Source organism: Bos taurus, chromosome 1 (genome assembly GCF_002263795.3).
Source record: "Bos taurus isolate L1 Dominette 01449 registration number 42190680 breed Hereford chromosome 1, ARS-UCD2.0, whole genome shotgun sequence".
NCBI classification, from domain to species: domain Eukaryota; kingdom Metazoa; phylum Chordata; class Mammalia; order Artiodactyla; family Bovidae; genus Bos; species Bos taurus.
Genome location: NC_037328.1, coordinates 58,698,928 through 58,716,628, shown reverse-complemented (window position 1 = coordinate 58,716,628; position 17,701 = coordinate 58,698,928). Strand labels below are relative to the sequence as shown.

The 17,701-nt window shown below is 39.5% G+C and overlaps 1 protein-coding gene across 3 annotated transcripts in view; it reads left to right on the top strand.

Moving 5' to 3' along the window:
• Nucleotides 1-17,701, top strand: part of CCDC191 (coiled-coil domain containing 191) — a 99,062-nt gene that overhangs the window by 18,414 nt on the left and 62,947 nt on the right. For all 3 annotated transcript variants that reach the window (XR_009495046.1, XM_059887903.1, XM_002684755.6), the window contains exons 6-7: nt 546-769; nt 3,766-3,916. Coding sequence is in view for 2 of the 3 variants with exons in the window: in XM_059887903.1 (XP_059743886.1) it covers nt 546-769; nt 3,766-3,916 (375 nt within the window). In the remaining variant the exon portion in view is untranslated. The remainder of the gene's footprint in view (nt 1-545; nt 770-3,765; nt 3,917-17,701) is intronic.

Sequence of the window (17,701 nt, the reverse complement as noted above, 5' to 3'; positions counted from 1 at the left end):
GAAATGTCTGTGAGGTTCATGATTTTGATTTCCAAATATGATCCAGAATCACTGATAAATTTAAATAAAGGTAGAATTGAATAAAAGGTCATGATGTTTCTGAAGTCAGTAAATATAATGACTGTTCTAGCCTTTACAAAGTAACCTATCAAAAATACCCTTATCCTTTCTTAAATTATAATTAGCGTACAGACAGAGCCTAAATAAATAACAGTAATGTACACCTTGGAAGATCTTATGGATAGGAAATCATTACTAAACAAGAATCCAGAACTTAGCATACAACCCATTCGATTTCAACTTTTTCATGGTGCAGATAATTCCCAAATTGTCTGGGGTTGTCTTTCCTGACTTCATTTAAAACTTTGTATTGGCCATTACCCAGTAAACAAATGAACTTCCCCTCTTTTTCTGATAAACAGTGGGGTTCTGGGCCGGCATGTTTCAATGTAGTTGTATTCTGAACTTCAAAATGTGTTCTTAGGTTTTGCATATCCCTTTCTACTTGAAAGGCTGCATCTCAACCTTGATGTATTCTCTTGAAGGTAAAAGAAAATCGCTTAAGACGTGAGAAAGAACTGGAGCGCCAGAGAATTGAAAAGACCCTGAAAAAATCGGCGTTCTTAGAGGCTCAGTATCTGGTGCAAGAAGAGAAGAAAAGGAAGGCTCTAGAGGCCAAGAAAGAGGAGGAGGAGATTCAAAGGGAGATGGTAAAGCTGCGGAGGGAGATAATTGAGAGGCGACGCACAGTGGAAGAAGCATGGAAAATGTAAGCCAGCTGTGATAAGCAGCGTGAAGTTTTTTTGTTTAAGCAGTCATTTTGGAAGTACTCTATAAAGTTTTTTAAAATGTACCAACAATGCAATAACAAGACACAAAAGAGAAATCGCCCACTCTTCCATCATCTTAACAAGTTAGCTATTTTCATTTTTCCGTGTTTCCTCCTGGTCTTGGTTCCTTTAGGTACTTAATTGCAACCATAAAATACATTTAATTTGTCTTTCTGCTTGTTGTAATTACCACATTGCCTGGAGTCCAAAGGTCTGTATTTTACTCCATTGAGTTCCTATACCATAGTTTATGTAATGACCTCCACTCCTCATACTGGTAAGCATTTCAGCTAATTTCAGATTTTTCACCAGTACGTAGTTCAGTGAGCATCCTTAAGCATAGAGTGTTTTCATTCTTTTGAATTATGTTCCTAGGTGTGTAATTACTGAGTTAAATGGTATAGACTTTTATGACTCTTGAAACATTGCCTAATTCATTTCCCAATGGGTTGTACTTATTTACATGATTGCTGGCAGTGGGCTGCACTCAGCATTGGGGGAGGTCATCACTTTCAATATTTTTACACTTCTAATGGGTATCTTGTTGGTTAGTTTGCATCTGTTTGTGTACCTGAATGTTTTTAAGGTTGAAAATATTTCCTTATGCACATTTTCTAAATTTGCCTCATTCTGTTGTGAATTGCCTCAGTGTCCCATCTTCAGATAATCATACACAGAGTCACCATGGCCTTACTGCCACTGATAAAGAAAAAAAATATCTGACAAAAGAGGGAAATCAAAATAGTCCTCACAGGATGTAGTACTGTTGTGGGTCTTTAGGCAGAGAATGAGCTTCATAAGTGAAATTACTAATGTATTTATTCTGAGAAACAGCACTGATGCATAAACTACAGAAGCCTAAGGACAACGTGCCCGAAGTGCCTGAATACTCAAAGCCAGGAACACCTGTTAGATAATCTTTTCCACCCCCATCCGCCTATGCAGCTTTTCCCCCTGTGTTCCTGATTGCTCTCATCCCACCCAATTTAAATCAGCTCAGCAGTGGACGTGCGTTTCATTCTTTCAAGTGCCAGGCTCAGGCCTCCTCCAGATGCCCTTCCTTTTAGAAAGCAATCACCAGTGTTTTAGTGAGTTCTTGCTAAGGTCAGCCTTGCTCTTCAGATTGCTCTCAAGCCCTGACAAATCTGGGCTGACCTAAAATAAATTGTGAAAACAACATTTGATGGTAGCCAGAAGCTCTGCTCACAGTGGGCACTCCACAGACGTTCACTCACCAGACATTTCTCTTAAAAGTTAAAAGCTTATCCACAGATACAGTGAGACAGGGAACATGCAGTCCTTCTAGGTGAACAAACTGATTTAAATGTTCCAGAAAGCAATTTGGTGATAAACTATAAGAGCCATGAAAAATGTTATTATCACTTGACCTGGAAATTCCAGTCCTAGGAAAACTACCCTAAATAAATAATCAGAAATCCAAATATTTATACACAAAGATAGTGAAAATAACATTATAGATAGTGATAAATATTGGAGAAATTAATAAATACTAGTTGTACAATGAAACAGCACTGACGTGTTATCAGTGTTTTTTTCTGGGTAGAAATATGTAAGGCGAACGTGCTGACCACTACACTCTGGAAATGTTGCCTGGGTAGAAATATGGATATCCTTTATACCTCTCCAGGTTTTCACAGCGAGCAGATACTGCTTTCATAACAGATACATATTTTGATGTTATTTTTAAAAATTAGAGCCATGATATTAATATTAGAACTGTATTTCTTTTAATGCCCACTGTGACCTGCCGGTAACTATCTAATATAACACTGTTATGGCGTTAGTAAGTTCGGAAAGTCAGTGAAATGTTATTGTTGGTAGGGCTTTTTAATTTATTTGTAAAGTGGCCTACATCTCCTCCATTGAATAGTTTCAAAAGTGTCTTCTCTAAGAGGTTTATTAATTACAAGGGGAAAAATAGCAACTTTACACTGGAAAAGCTACCTTAACCAAGTGATGGTTCATATCCCTAGTAATAAGATGTAACTTTGTGTGCTCCCATAGGATATATGATAATTAATGAATAAATATCTTTAGATTATTCTGGCATCCCTCTCTCAATTTGAGTTTCCACAATTGTAAAGTGAAATTCAGAGAGATTAGGCGACTCTCCAGAGTTTTCACAGCTGGTTGTGGCAGAGCCCATGAATCCTGATTCCTGGCAGATGCTATCTCTACTACATCACTGATAAAATGTATACCTTATACATGTACACATACCTGTACAGTTTAATACACTCCAATAAGAAGGCAGTGGTTAAGAGCTGGCTTGGATTGGTGAGGGTAAAGGGATGACCTGAATGAGAAAGAAAAGATAGGTGGGTGAGCAAGAGAAAACCAGAAATTTGAGCAAAAAAGTTACTAAGAGATTCTTGTTAACTTCCCTGAAGTCCTTTTCCTCTTTGTTATTATGTTCTATTTTTTCTCTTTTCAATTATTTTTAAATTAATATAATTCCATTCTCTCCTTATTCAGTAACACCTGATTCTTTTATTATTTTTCTTCCTAGAAATCTTGTAAAAGCCTTATGATAAAAATCTCACTCCTTTCTTACCTGAGGGTCCTGTTTTATCTCCTCTTGTGAGAAGAGAGAGAACTCATGTCTGTATCAGAGCATATCTAATGGTTGTTATCTCTCAAATTTTGATCAGTATTATTCAATGTTAAACTCAATGAATACACTTTACTAAAATTTCTATAAGGTTTTCTACTTTGCAGAATACATTATAACAATGTTATTTCATTTAACTGTATTTTATAAAAGAATAAACTAACTCAGAAAACTCACTCTGTAATTTTAGGCCCAGATCTAAAATTCTCTACCTTCTGATGGAAAATTCAGTGTTCATTCCACTGCGATAGATTCTAATCAAGTCTATTGTTCATACATATAGTTTTTAATTGTTATTAATAGAGAGAAGAAGAAGCAAGAAAATGCTCCAAAAATTCCAGAGAAAGGCACGTTTCAAAGTGTTCATATTCTTCTGGATGAAGAAAAAATGGCAAAAGAAAGAAAGAAGAAGCTGAAAGAGTTATTAATACAAACTTTCAAGGAAAATCACCAGGTAGGAATTGTAACATCACTTTATTCAGCATTCTGCAGCATAAATGACAAAGGGCTCCATCAGAGATGTGACAGTGTAACACTGAGCCCAGCTGAGTCTTGTTACAAATACCAGAACTGCCCACACCATTTGCTCTGTGCTACCCAACTGACTTAGTACATAAGGGAGCATTTTGATCTCTTATTCAGGGGCTATTCTTACATACTCTTTGTGATCCTGAGAAATTGGGGTATGAATTTGGGATGTCTATTCTAAATTACCCTTTTTGGAGTAGTGTGTAAGTACTAATGTAGATCTCTGGCAGTTTGCAAGCATAGCTTCCACTTTGATAGTCTTAACTTTTATTCAGAAGAATTATTCAGAAAGTTACTTGCCTTTTGGTAGCTCAAATCCTAAACAGTAATATATCGGTGCTTCTACTTTTAATGGCATGTGTTTTATTTTGCTCTTCTATCACTTTCTTTAGTTCCACTTTTTGTAAAATTAACTGGCCAATTTTTTATTGACTACTGCGCATCCTCCCCAGGCTAGTTAGACAGAAATATTTTTCAATGAAGTAGGATCAAAGGCAATATAAATTTGGGGCTTACAATGTTTCAGGTAAAAAGAATTCCTTGGAACATTTTTAAATGAGGTCTGATGAGAAAAGACAAATACCGATGTTTTATGTCTCCAACAGCCACCCCATGGCCTTGGGCATTGATGAAATTCAGTGAAAGTTAATGGAATGAATGTACAAATGAATGGATTTAACAAGTGAAAAGAACGTCAGGAAGAGATTGCGGGAGCTTGATAAATGTTGTTGTTTAGTCCCTAAGTCATGTCCGACTCTCAGCAACCTTGTTGACTGTAGTCCTCCAGGCTCCTCTGTCCATGGGATTGCCCAAGCAAGAATACTGGATTGGGTTGCCATTTCCTTCTCCAGGGGATAGTCTCTATCTAGGGATTGAACCTGCATCTCCTGCTTAGCAGGCAGATTCTTTACTACTGAGCCACCTGGAAGCCCTGCTGCTGCTGCTAAGTTACTTCAGTCGTGTCTGACTCTGTGCAACCCCATAGACGGCAGCCCACCAGGCTCTGCTGTCCCTGGGATTCTCCAGGCAAGAACACTGGAGTGGGTTGCCCCTAGGATAGACTAAAAAGGCCCCAGAAATCAATAGCAGGCATTTGGATATGACATGGATAACTAAGATATGAGAGGGAAAATAAAGTAGTCAAAGCAATTCTGTAAAAAAAAAAAAAGAGCTAGACATGTTTGATGGCAGCATTTTGGACTGTCAGGCAAGAAGTCATAACTACTCAAACGTGAAACAACAAGAGTTTGGCCAGAGTTTTGGCTTTAGGAATAGGCAAAGAAAAGCATAGTAGGAGGAGATATTAAGAGTTGGGATTAACATTTTGGGAAAGATTGGCAAAGACTGCTCAGTGCTGTGTCCTCTATGAGACGAATGGAGTTAATGTGTCCTCCTGCAGTAACAGTTCAGATTTCCGAAAGCACATTGAAAAGGAACTAAGTGTAGAGTGGGCTCTCTTAAGAGGACATCAGGGCAAAGGGCCATGCTTTGCTCCAGCCAGTGAGGGATGGATAAGATGTGTGTTTCCCATAACATTATTTTTTAATTTCATCCAAGTCCAACTATGCAAGAAGTGATACAGTCATCCATTGGTATTCACAGGGGGATTGGTCCAGGATCCCAAGTATTTACCTAAATCTGTAGATGCTCTAATCCCTTATACAAAATAGTGTGGTATTAGCATACAACCTATTCATGTACTTCTGTGTGCTTTAAATCATCTCTGGATTACTTAGAACACCTATGTAAAAAATAAACAGAAACCTGAATTAAGTAGAGTCCAGGAGACCAGCAGGGGGAGCTTTCATGCCCTGTGACAATAGCAGAGCCCAAAGAAGATAAACTATTTCCTGGCAAGAACTGAGCCAATGAAAAGCCATGAACTCTGCTTACTATTGGGGTTTGATCCCTGGGTCAGAAAGATTCCCTGGAGAAGAGAATGGCTACCCATTCCAGTATTCTTGCTTGGGAAATCCCATGAACAGAGGAGCCTGGTGGGCTAGAGTCCATGGGGTCGTACGGAGTCAGACACGGCTGAACGACTAGCACTTTCTGCTTACTACAGCCCTCCCAACATAATCTTCCCCTCTGTAAGAGTTCTTCTCCCCTTGCTATGAAAGAACTTGAACATGGCTCACCATGGGTACAGATCCCGACTTATAGTTCTCTACTGATTCCAAATAAACCCAGAGTTTGCTGGAGTAATACTTGGCAGTCTGTTTGTTCCACGTCAACACCTAATACAGTATAAATGCTATGTAAATAGTTTTAAATACAATGTAACTGCTATGCAAATAGTTTCCAGCATGGCAAATCAAGTTTTGCTTTTTGAAACTTTCTGAAATTTTTTTTCCCCCAATATTTCCTATCCACAGTTGGTTGAATCCACAGCTGTATTGCTTGGAGATACAGAGGGCTGACTGTATATGTTTCATAAAGAAGTGCTAGGTATGAATTCTAGATACATATAAAGAGTTTTACAAAATTAGTGGCCTACTGAAACAAATTACTCAACTTTAAAAGGGTCAGATGGTATATTTAAAAATGAGACAATAAATGATCTATACTTTGCCACAGACTCTGCTTGATTTGAACATATATTTTTGAATCTTTATTTTGAAATAATTTTAGACATGCAGAAAAATTGCAAAAAAAATAGTACATGGAGTTCCTGAATACCCTTCACCCAGCTTTCCTCAATGTTAACGTCTTATGTAACCATAGTACAATTCTCAAAACTAGGAAATTAACATTGGTAAAAATGCCATTAAGTACAATTAGCAAGACTTATTAAAATGTCACCTATTTTTCCACCAGTGTCCTTTTTCCGCTTCAGGACTTTATTTGTAGTTTCATGCTGAAGTTGCTTGCTGTATCTCCTTAGTCTCTTCCTGTTTGTGGTCATTCTCCAGACTTCCCTTCTCTTTTATGACTGACATTTTTGAAGAGTACTGGTCAGGTATTTTGTAGAATGCCTCTCAATGTGAGGTTTTCCGAAGCTCTTCTTAGATTGAGATTATGCATTATTGGTGATAACACAATAAGAAATGATGCTGGTCCGCTCTCAGTATAATATCAGTTCAGTTCAGTCGCTCAGTCGTGTCCGACTCTTTGCAACCCCATGAACCGCAGCACGCCAGGCCTCCCTGTCCATCACCAACTCCCGGAGTTCACTCAGACTCACGTCTGTTGAGTCGGTGATGCCATCCAACCATCTCATCCTCCGTCATCCCCTTCTCCTGCCCTCAATCTTTCCCAGCATCAGGGTCTTTTCAAATGAGTCAGCTCTTCGCATCAGGTGGCCAAAGTACTGGAGTTTCAGCTTCAGCATCAGTCCTTCCTATGAACACCCAGGACTGATCTCCTTTAGGATGGACTGGCTGGATCTCCTTGCAGTCCAAGGGACTCTCAAGAGTCTTCTCCAACACCACAGTTCAAAAGCATCAATTCTTCAGAGCTCAGCTTTCTTTATAGTCCAACTCTCAGATCCATACATGACCACTGGAAAAACCATAGCCTTGACTAGACGGACCTTTGTAGGCAAAGTAATGTCTCTGCTTTTGAATATGCTGTCTAGGTTGGTCATAACTTTCCTTCCAAGAAGTAAGCGTCTTTTAATTTCATGGCTGCAATCACCATCTGCAGTGATTTTGGAGCCCAGAAAAATAAAGTCAGCCACTGTTTCCACTGTTTCCCTATCTATTTGCCATGAAGTGATGGGACTGGATGCCGTGATCTTAGTTTTCTGAATGTTGAGCTTTAAGCCAACTTTTTCACTCTCCTCTTTCACTTGGATCAAGAGGCTCCTTAGTTCTTCTTCACTTTCTGCCATAAGGGTGGTGTCATCTGCATATCTGAGGTTATTGGTATTTCTCCTGGCAATCTTGATTCCAGCTTGTGCCTCTTCCAGCCCAGCGTTCCTCATGATGTACTCTGCATATAAGTTAAATAAGCAGGGTAACAATATACAGCCTTGACGTACTCCTTTTCCTATTTGGAACCAGTCTGTTGTTCCATGTCCAGTTCTAACTGTTGCTTCCTGACCTGCATACAGGTTTCTCAAGAGACAGGTCAGGTGGCCTGGTATTCCCATCTCTTTCAGAATTTTCCACAGTTTCTTGTGATCCACACAGTCAAAGGCTTTGGCATAGTCAATAAAGCAGAAATAGATATTTTTCTGGAACTCTCTTGGGGTACGTAATCTTTGTTTTTGTTTTTGGCTGTGCCATGTGGCTTGTGGGATCTTAGTTCTTCAATGTGGGATTGAACCCAGGCCCTCAGCAGTGAGAGCATGTAGTCCTAACTCCTGGACTGCCAGGGAACTCCACATAATGTTAATATGTCTTATTTCTGTTGATATTAACCTCAGTCACTTAAGATTGTGTCTGCTGGGTTTCTCCACTGTAAAGTCACTATTTTTTCCTTTGTAATTCATATCTTAGAGGAAATATTGTGAAACTATGCAAGTATTCTGTTTATCCTTAAACTCACTTACTGATTTTAGCATTTATTGTAACTTCCCTGTAACAATAATTTATGTGGTAGTTGTCTAAGGATGATTTTGTATTTCCCTCATCTTTTCTCCATTTATTCATTTAGATTCTTCTAGAAGGAAGAACTGTCCCTTCTTCCCCATTTATTTATTTACTCAGTTTTTCAGTTATCTATTTATATTAGTATGGACTTGAGGATATTTACTTGATCCTTTGGATTATATTCTAATATTATTGTTTACTTTGTTTTTCAAATTGTTCTAATCTTGGCCATTGGGAACTCTTTCTGGTTGATTCCTTTGCCCTTTCAAAATCCTTTCTTTCTGGTACCATAGGATATTCCAAGCTCATGTTATACTTTCCCTGCCCTAACTCTGGAACCAACCACTTCTACTTGGAACTCTACTTCCATTTGTTGGAGAATATTTAGAAACCAAGATCTGGTTACTAGCTGTGCTCACTGCTACTGGGATATCATGTTTTCTGGGCCCTCTTGGCAGACAGATCTGGGAAATCAATGTACATATACTAACCTACACATACATGCACATTATATTTTTTTATGTGTCTGTCTGTGTGTATGCACGTTAAAATCCACTAGTTCATACTGAAACATCCAGTTCTGCTACAACAACACAGAGGACACGCTCTTCTTCCCTTCCTTATTTGTACCTTTTTCTGTATCTGTCTATCTGTATATTAAAATAATTGTAATAACTTCAACCCTAATCCAGCATCATAGGTTTTAGTGTAGCCTTCCCCCTTGCTTGTTTATACCTGGAACTTAGTATCTAAAATATATTTATTTAGCCCTTGTTGTTGTCGTTCAGTCACTGAGTTGTGTCCAACTCTTTAAAACCCCTGGACTGCAGCATGCCAGGTTTTCCTGTCCTTCACTATCTCGGAATTTATTCAGACTCATGTCCATTGAGTCAGGGATGCCATCCAACCATCTCATCATCTGTCGCCCTCTTCTCCTCCTGCCCTCAATTTTTCTCAGCATCAGGGTCTTTTCCAGTGTGTTGGCTCTTCACGTCAGATGGCCAAAGTATTGGAGCTTCAGCTTTAGCAGCAGTCCTTCCAGTGAATATTCAGGGTTGATTTCCTTTAGGATTGACTGGTTTGACCTTTGTGCAATCCAAGGGACTCTTAGGAGTCTTCAGCACCATAGTTTGAAAGCATCAATTATTTTAAACTGTTTTATTGTTTAATTATTTTATTTTAAATTATTTAAAACTATTTTAATCCTGTATACTATAAAAGTAGTTTTAGAATTGGTAACCTATACTTCTGTGGAAACAAGTTTACTGGTTATTGTGTATATTTATACAGCTATTTTTTGTTTTCAGCCTTATTCAGCCAAAATTGTTTTCTAAAGTTACCTAGGTTGGTTCTTTACTACCGCTTCCCCTTTCATATGATTATGTTATTCATGTGCTTTATTGTCAGTGAACCTCTTAATTTCAATGTTCCAGTGGATGTAGGTAAAACTGAGACGTGGGGGAAAACCCACTGACCAGACTCTTCATGCTTTTGCATAGACTTGACTGGAAACAGGATAGCCCCTGGTAAGCTCCACCAGAGTTAGCAGGTCCTCTGGGCGCACTGGTCATAACAAACACCCTCTTCCAACAACACAAGAGAAGACTCTATACATGGACATCACCAGATGGTCAACACCAAAATCAGGTTGATTATATCCTTTGCAGCCAAAGATGGAGAAGCTCTATACAGTCAGCAAAAGCAAGACCAGGAGCCAACTGTGGCTCAGACCCTGAACTCCTTATTGCCAAATTCAGACTTAAATTTAAGAAAGTAGGGAAAACCACTAGATCATTCAGGTATGACCTAAATCAAATCCCTTATGATTATATAGTGGGAGTGAGAAATAGATTTAAGGGCCTAGATCTGATAGATAGAGTGCCTGATGAACTATGGACTGAGGTTTGTGACATTGTACAGGAGACAGGGATCAAGAACATCCCCATGGAAAAGAAATGCAAAAAGCAAAATGGCTGTCTGGGGAGGCCTTACATATAGCTGTGAAAAGAAGAGAAGCAAAAAGCAAAGGAGAAAAGGAAAGATATAAACATCTGAACGCAGAGTGCCAAAGAATAGCAAGAAGAGATAAGAAAGCCTTCTTTGGTGATCAATGCAAAGAAATAGAGGAAAACATCAGAATGGGAAAGACTAGAAAGCTCTTCAAGAAAATCAGAGATACCAATGGAACATTTCATGCAAAGATGGGCTCGATAAAGGACAGAAATGGTATGGACCTAACAGAAGCAGAAGATATTAAGAAGAGGTGGCAAGAATACACAGGAGAACTGTACAAAAAAGATCTTCACAACCCAGATAATCAGGATGGTGTGATCACTGACCTAGAGCCAGACATCCTGGAATGTGAAGTCAAGTGGGCCTTAGAATGCATCACTACAAACAAAGCTAGTGGAGGTGATAGAATTCCAGTTGAGCTATTCCAAATCCTGAAAGATGATGCTGTGAAAGTGCTGCACTCAATATGCCAGCAAATTTGGAAAACTCAGCAGTGGCGACAGGACTGGAAAAGGTCAGTTTTCATTCCAATCCCAAAGAAAGGCAATTCCAGAGAATGCTCAAACTACCGCACAATTGCACTCATCTCACACGTTAGTAAAGTAATGCTCAATATTCTCCAAGCCAGGCTTCAGCAATATGTGAACCGTGAACTTCCTGATGTTCAAGCTGGTTTTAGAAAAGGCAGAGGAACCAGAGATCAAATTGCCAACATCTGCTGGATCATGGAAAAAGCAAGAGAGTTCCAGAAAAACATCTATTTCTGCTTTATTGACTATGCCAAAGCCTTTGACTGTGTGGATCACAAGAAACTGTGGAAAATTCTGAAAGAGATGGGAATACCAGACCACGTGATCTGCCTCTTGAGAAACCTGTATGCAGATCAGGAGGCAACAGTTAGAACTGGACATGGAACAACAGACTGGTTCCAAATAGGAAAAGGAGTACGTCAAGGCTGTATATTGTCACCCTGTTTATTTAACTTATATGCAGAGTACATCATGAGAAACTCTCGACTGGAAGAAACACAAGCTGGAATCAAGATTGCCGGGAGAATTATCAATAACCTCAGATATGCAGATGACACCACCCTTATGGCAGAAAGTGAAGAGGAACTAAAAAGCCTCTTGATGAAAGTGAAAGTGGAGAGAGAAAAAGTTGGCTTAAAGCTCAACATTCAGAAAACGAAGATCATGGCATCTGGTCCCATCACTTCATGGGAAATAGATGGGGAAACAGTGGAAACAGTGTCAGACTTTATTTTTCTGGGCTCCAAAATCACTGCAGATGGTGACTGCAGCCATGAAATTAAAAGACGCTTACTTCTTGGAAGGAAAGTTATAACCAACCTAGATAGAATATTAAAAAGCAGAGACATTACTTTGTCGACAAAGGTTCGTCTAGTCAAGGCTATGGTTTTTCCTGTGGTCATGTATGGATGTGAGAGTTGGACTGTGAAGAAGGCTGAGCTCTGAAGAATTGATGCTTTTGAACTGTGGTGTTGGAGAAGACTCTTGAGAGTCCATTGGACTGCAAGGAGATCCAACCAGTCCATTCTGAAGGAGATCAGCCCTGGGATTTCTTTGGAAGGAATGATGCTAAAGCTGAAACTCCAGTACTTTGGCCACCTCATGTGAGGAGTTGACTCATTGGAAAAGACTCTGATGCTGGGAGGGATTGGGGGCAAGAGGAGAAGGGGATGACGGAGGATGAGATGGCTGGATGGCATCACTGACTCGATGGACGTGAGTCTGAGTGAACTCCGGGAGTTGGTGATGGACAGGGAGGCCTGGCATGCTGCGATTCATGGGGTTGCAAAGAGTCGGACACGACTGAGCGACTGATCTGATCTGATCTGATCTGGGCTCATTATGTTGGTCCCAATCCATGTTACTAGCCTGGCTCTGAAGGAGCCTAAAGCTGCCCTTGGGTAATGAAGCTTGGATACTCAGCAGCTGAAATATGACCACAATATAAAAAGAGGGGAAATGCCTACCTGGCTTGCAGTGAGCAGAGAGATAGCAGGAAGCTCTTGTCAGCACCCTCCAAAGGGTTCTCTAGCACAAATTCAACAGCAAGCTAAGTAATTTGCAGGAAGACTTCAAAGAATCTTTTTCCTAGGGTTGCTCTAGTTCAGGCTCTTTTAACTCCTATATTCTTTGTGCTTTGACTCTGGCTTCTGTTTGTTTCCCCAGACAGTTTCTTAACATCACATTTGGGCCGCATTATTTAATAGACTCTGAGAGAAACAGAGCAGGCTGTCTTACCAATACACAAGCTCAGGTGTAGCACTGTTCATACCTCTTTCCCACCCATTTTAGTCCCAGGTCTTTTTATGTTGTCAAAACACTTATTTTTATATAGAAACTTTCTACTTCTACCGTACCCTACTTTCTTTTTGATCTTGAAGTGAAATCTCTTGGGGAGATTCAGCAATCCACATGTCATTGCTAATTAGCAGAAACAACAAGGGATTAACTATGAAATTCTTACACTGTTTAGCAAGTGCCCTTGTTAATTCTCACCCTGTTCTGAAATGCATTTTATGTTTTCTTCAGATAAACAAATCTATGATCCTTCCTGCATGTAAAAGTTGAAGAAAAAAAGAAGGATGGGCTGACACTCACTAAATCTTAAATCTAGGGGCGAGGGTTTTGGTTTGTTTATTTAAGTATCTCTGTTAGAGGATAAGATAATAATGACCTAAAGGAGGCATCATCGATGTTATGATTGTGACATGAGTTGAGTTCAGTTCAGTCACTCAGTCATGTCCGACTCTTTGCGCTCCCTGGACTGCAGCACACCAGGCTTCCCTGTCCGTCACCAACTCACGGAGCTTACTCAAACTCATGTCCATTGAGTCAGTGATGCCATCCAACCATCTCATCCTCTGTCCTCCCCTTCTCCTCCTGCCTTCAGTCTTTCCCAGCGTCAGGGTCTTTTCAAATGAGCCAGCTCTTCACATCAGGTGGCCAGAGTATTGCAGTTTCAACTTCAACATCAGTCCTTCCTATGAACACCCAGGACTGATCTCCTTTAGGATGGACCGGCTGGATCTCCTTGCAGTCCAAGGGACTCTCAAGAGTCTTCTCCAACACTACAGTTCAAAAGCATCAATTCTTCAGAGTTCAGCTTTCTTCACAGTCCAACTCTCACATCCATACATGACTACTGGAAAAACCATAGTCTTGACTAGATGGACCTTTGTTGGCAAAGTAATGTCTCTGCTTTTGAATATGCTGTCTAGGTTGGTCATAACTTTCCTTCCAAGGAGCAAGCATCTTTTAATTTCATGGCTGCAGTCACCATCAGCAGTGATTTTGGAGCCCAAAAAGATAAAAGTCTGTCACTGTTTCCCCATCTATTTGCCATGAAGTGATGGGGCAAGATGCCATGATCTTAGTTTTCTGAATGTTGAGTTTTAAGCCAACTTTTTCACTCTCCTCTTTCACTTTCATCAAGAGGCTCTTTAGTTCTTCTTCACTTTCTGCCATAAGGGTGGTGTCATCTGCATATCTGAGGTTATTGACATTTCTCCAGCAATCTTGATTCCAGCTTGTGCTTCATCCAATCCAGCATTTCTCATGATGTACTCTGCACATAAGTTAAATAAGCTGGGAGACAAGATACAGCCTGATGTACTCCTTTCCTGATTTAGAACCAGTCTGTTGTTCCATGTCCAGTTCTAACTGTTGCTTCTTGACCTGCATACAGATTTCTCAGGAGACAGGTCAGGTGGTCTGATATTCCCATCTCTTTAAGAATTTTCCACAGTCTGTAGTGATCCACACAGTCAAAGGCATAGTCAATACAGCAAAAGTAGATGTTTTTTCTGGAACTCTCTTGCTTTTTCTATGATCCAGTGGCTGTTGGCAATTTGATCTCTGGTTCCTCTGCCCTTTCTAAATCCAGCTTGAACATCTGGAAGTTCACGGTTCATGTACTGTTGAAGCCTGGCTTGGAGAATTTTGAGCATACTAGCGTGATACGAGTGCAATTGTGTGATAGTTTGAGCATTCTTTAGCATAGCCTTTCTTTGAGATTGGAATGAAGATTGACCTTTTCCAGTCCTGTGGCCACTGCTGAGTTTTTCAAATTTGCTAGCATATTGAGTACAGCACTTTCACAGCATTATCTTTTAGGATTTGAAATAGCTCAACTGGAATTCCGTCACCTCCACTAGCTTTGTTCCTAGCGATGCTTCCTAAGGCCCACTTGACTTCGCACTCCAGGATGTCTGGCTCTAGGTGGGTGACCTGGCTCTAGGTGGCGCAATAAACACGCCATCGTGATTATCTGGGTCATGAAGATCTGTTTTGTACAGTTCTTCTGTGTATTCTTGCCACCTCTTCTTAATATCTTCTTCTTCTGTCAGGTCCATACCATTTTTGTCCTTTATTGTTCCCATCTTTGCATGAAATGTTCCCTTGGTATCACTTAATTTTCTTGAAGAGATCTCTAGTCTTTCCCATTGTAATGTTTTCCTCTATTTCTTTGCATTGATCACTGAGGAAGGCTTTCTTATCTCTCCTTGCTATTCTTTGGAATTCTCCATTCAAATGGGCATAACTTTTCTTTTCTTTTTTGCCTTTCTCTTCTCTTTTCACAGCTATTTGTAAGTTCTCCTCAGACAACCATTTTTGCCTTTTTGCATTTCTCTTTCTTGGATATGGTCTTGATCACTGCCTCCTGTACAATGTAGGTAAGAACCTCATTTATACGTCATGATTCCCTCCCAGAGATCTTAGTTTTGCAGGACTGGCTACATAGCACTGAAACACAACCATTTCTGAGCTGAAACATAGCAATTGCTGTTCTCCTCTCGATAATGTTGTCTTATGTTTGGACAAGGAAATGAAAGAAAAGCCTTTTTACATATAAAACTGCAAAGTAAGAGAAATGTTGGGCACACACATGAAGAATATTGGAATTCATGTAACTTTCCTCTCTTATTACCAAGGGTAGCATGTGGTGTGCATTTTAGGACGACTTTGAAGCATTATTATGTATTACTTTATATAGCCACTCAGTGGAAAATTTCTAAATAAAATTTTGTTGGTATTAGTAAAGAGCCTATGTATTTAGTTGTTACTATACTCTTCCTTACTCTCCCCTCTAACAGAAGGGACAGGGAGAGAGAGCCAATTTATCAAAACATTGCAATGGTGTTTTGCTTTTCAAAATGCCATTTTGATCCAAGAGGTTCAAATTCAGAAGCATGTGGTTTTTTTTTAATCTTTTTAAAAGTGTTGATTAGATTATGCTTTTTAAAAAGTTAATAAAAGAGTCTTTGGCATAAATGAAGCCCATTCTCTAAGTTATACAGAGTTAGAATATCTTTTTCCCCTGAACACTAGACATTCAGGTGAATATTTATAAGGATCTTAAGAACCATATGGGTGAGGACAAATGACTTCACATCATTGTCTTCTGTCAGACAACACTAGAGCTGGATCCAGCATTTGTCTAATATATTCTGAGGTAAACTGTACTTTTGGTTATAGTTGCCAGGGGTGGGGGGTGGGGAGGATACAGTCATGCTAGGGTGGGGAGAATGGGCAGGGAGTAGAGATGGGTAGAAGACGGAAGAAGGTTTAGAAGGGGATGAAAGAGAAGATGATGGGGACCGGTAGTTTGGCCTTCTCTAAAGACTTGAGGTTATGAAAATTGTTACAGGCTTTGTTGGGAAAGGAGCCCTATCCTAGTAAAGAGTCAGATTATGGACTGTACTATGTCATTCTTTAAAAGATCCCAGAGTGTTTTCTTGGTTAAAAATGTAATATGATGAAACTAAGCAATTGCTTTCTGAAATTGTGCTACTTCTGCAGTGAAACTGAATTAGATAATTGCAGCAATATTATTGATTGAAGCTTCTTAGAAGAATTAAGAAGAATTTACAAAATGTCCTTGTGTTAGTAATACATATTGATGCATTTGTGGGTGAAATGATACAATATCTGATGTCTGGAATTTATTTTTAAATTCCAGAAGAAGCTGACTGAGGGCGTTTATTCTTGTATTCTGCTTTTGGATATGTTTGTCAAATTTCTGTCATAAAGTGGGTTTTATTCTTTTTTTGAAGTTTAAAAGTGAAGGGGGGAAAAGTGAAGGGGAAAAAATTAAATACAGAAGTAAAATGACACCACAGCTGTCAGTCCATAACAAAAGTACCTTTTGTCTGTAGCCAGTGTGAGTGTTTCACATAGCACTGGTTGTCAAAGTTTAGGCTTTTCCATGAAACCCAACAGCAAATCCAGGTCTTAGCACTGAGTGCTGAAAACTGATCTTTTTTTCATTGATGTATTTATGTAGTTATAAGAGTGTATGTGTTCAGGGGTTGGGGGGGGCACAATAATTTTCTCAAATCAGGAGTAAGATGGGATATAGGGTACAGTTTTTCAGTGCTATATCATCAAGATTCAACAACACATTAAAAGGATCATATACCTTTTAATGATCAAGTGGGGTTTATCTCAGGGATTCAAGATTTCTTCAATATATGCAGATCAATGTGCTACACCATATGAATAAATTGAAAGATCCTCCCCTCCACCTTCCAGGCACTTTTTAGTGTCTGTGGGGTCCTCTGCCTCAAGATAGTTGTCCTCCAAAAGGAAAAGAGATGTGGAGGATTGCTTTCTTGTGTAGTGTTAGGACGTCTGTTTCTTTGGGCCTGGCAGCAGCCAAGAGTCAGCTGAGCCCTTTGTTTCTAACCTTCGGTCCTTGGTTGGCTCCCCTAGACCACTAGTTGCACCACAGTTAGTTCCATTCGGCAAAAATAAATTGTAAACTTGTTGACATTTTTGTCCTCTTTACAACTCATTGTTTATTTTTCCATGACTGAGAATTTTGATGCAATTATCACTGCACTTTCTGACAAAAGGGAAATAGCGGAGGAATTCTGATGAGTTACCCAGTTCATTAATCAGAACAAGCATCTCTAGTGACAGGGTTAGAATTACAATGAAGATTAGATAGCAAATTGCTGTTCCACCTAACGTCAATCATTCCCAGTGACAGCGGTGTGATTACACTTCAGGGAAGAGCTTTTCTTGCCAACAAAAGGAGGGCAACTCCAGTGCAGGTAATAAATTTAGCAGAGTGAGCTGTCATTTCTTCTCTTGAGTGGAATCCTTAATGACTGAATGATGTTTTGTAGAAGA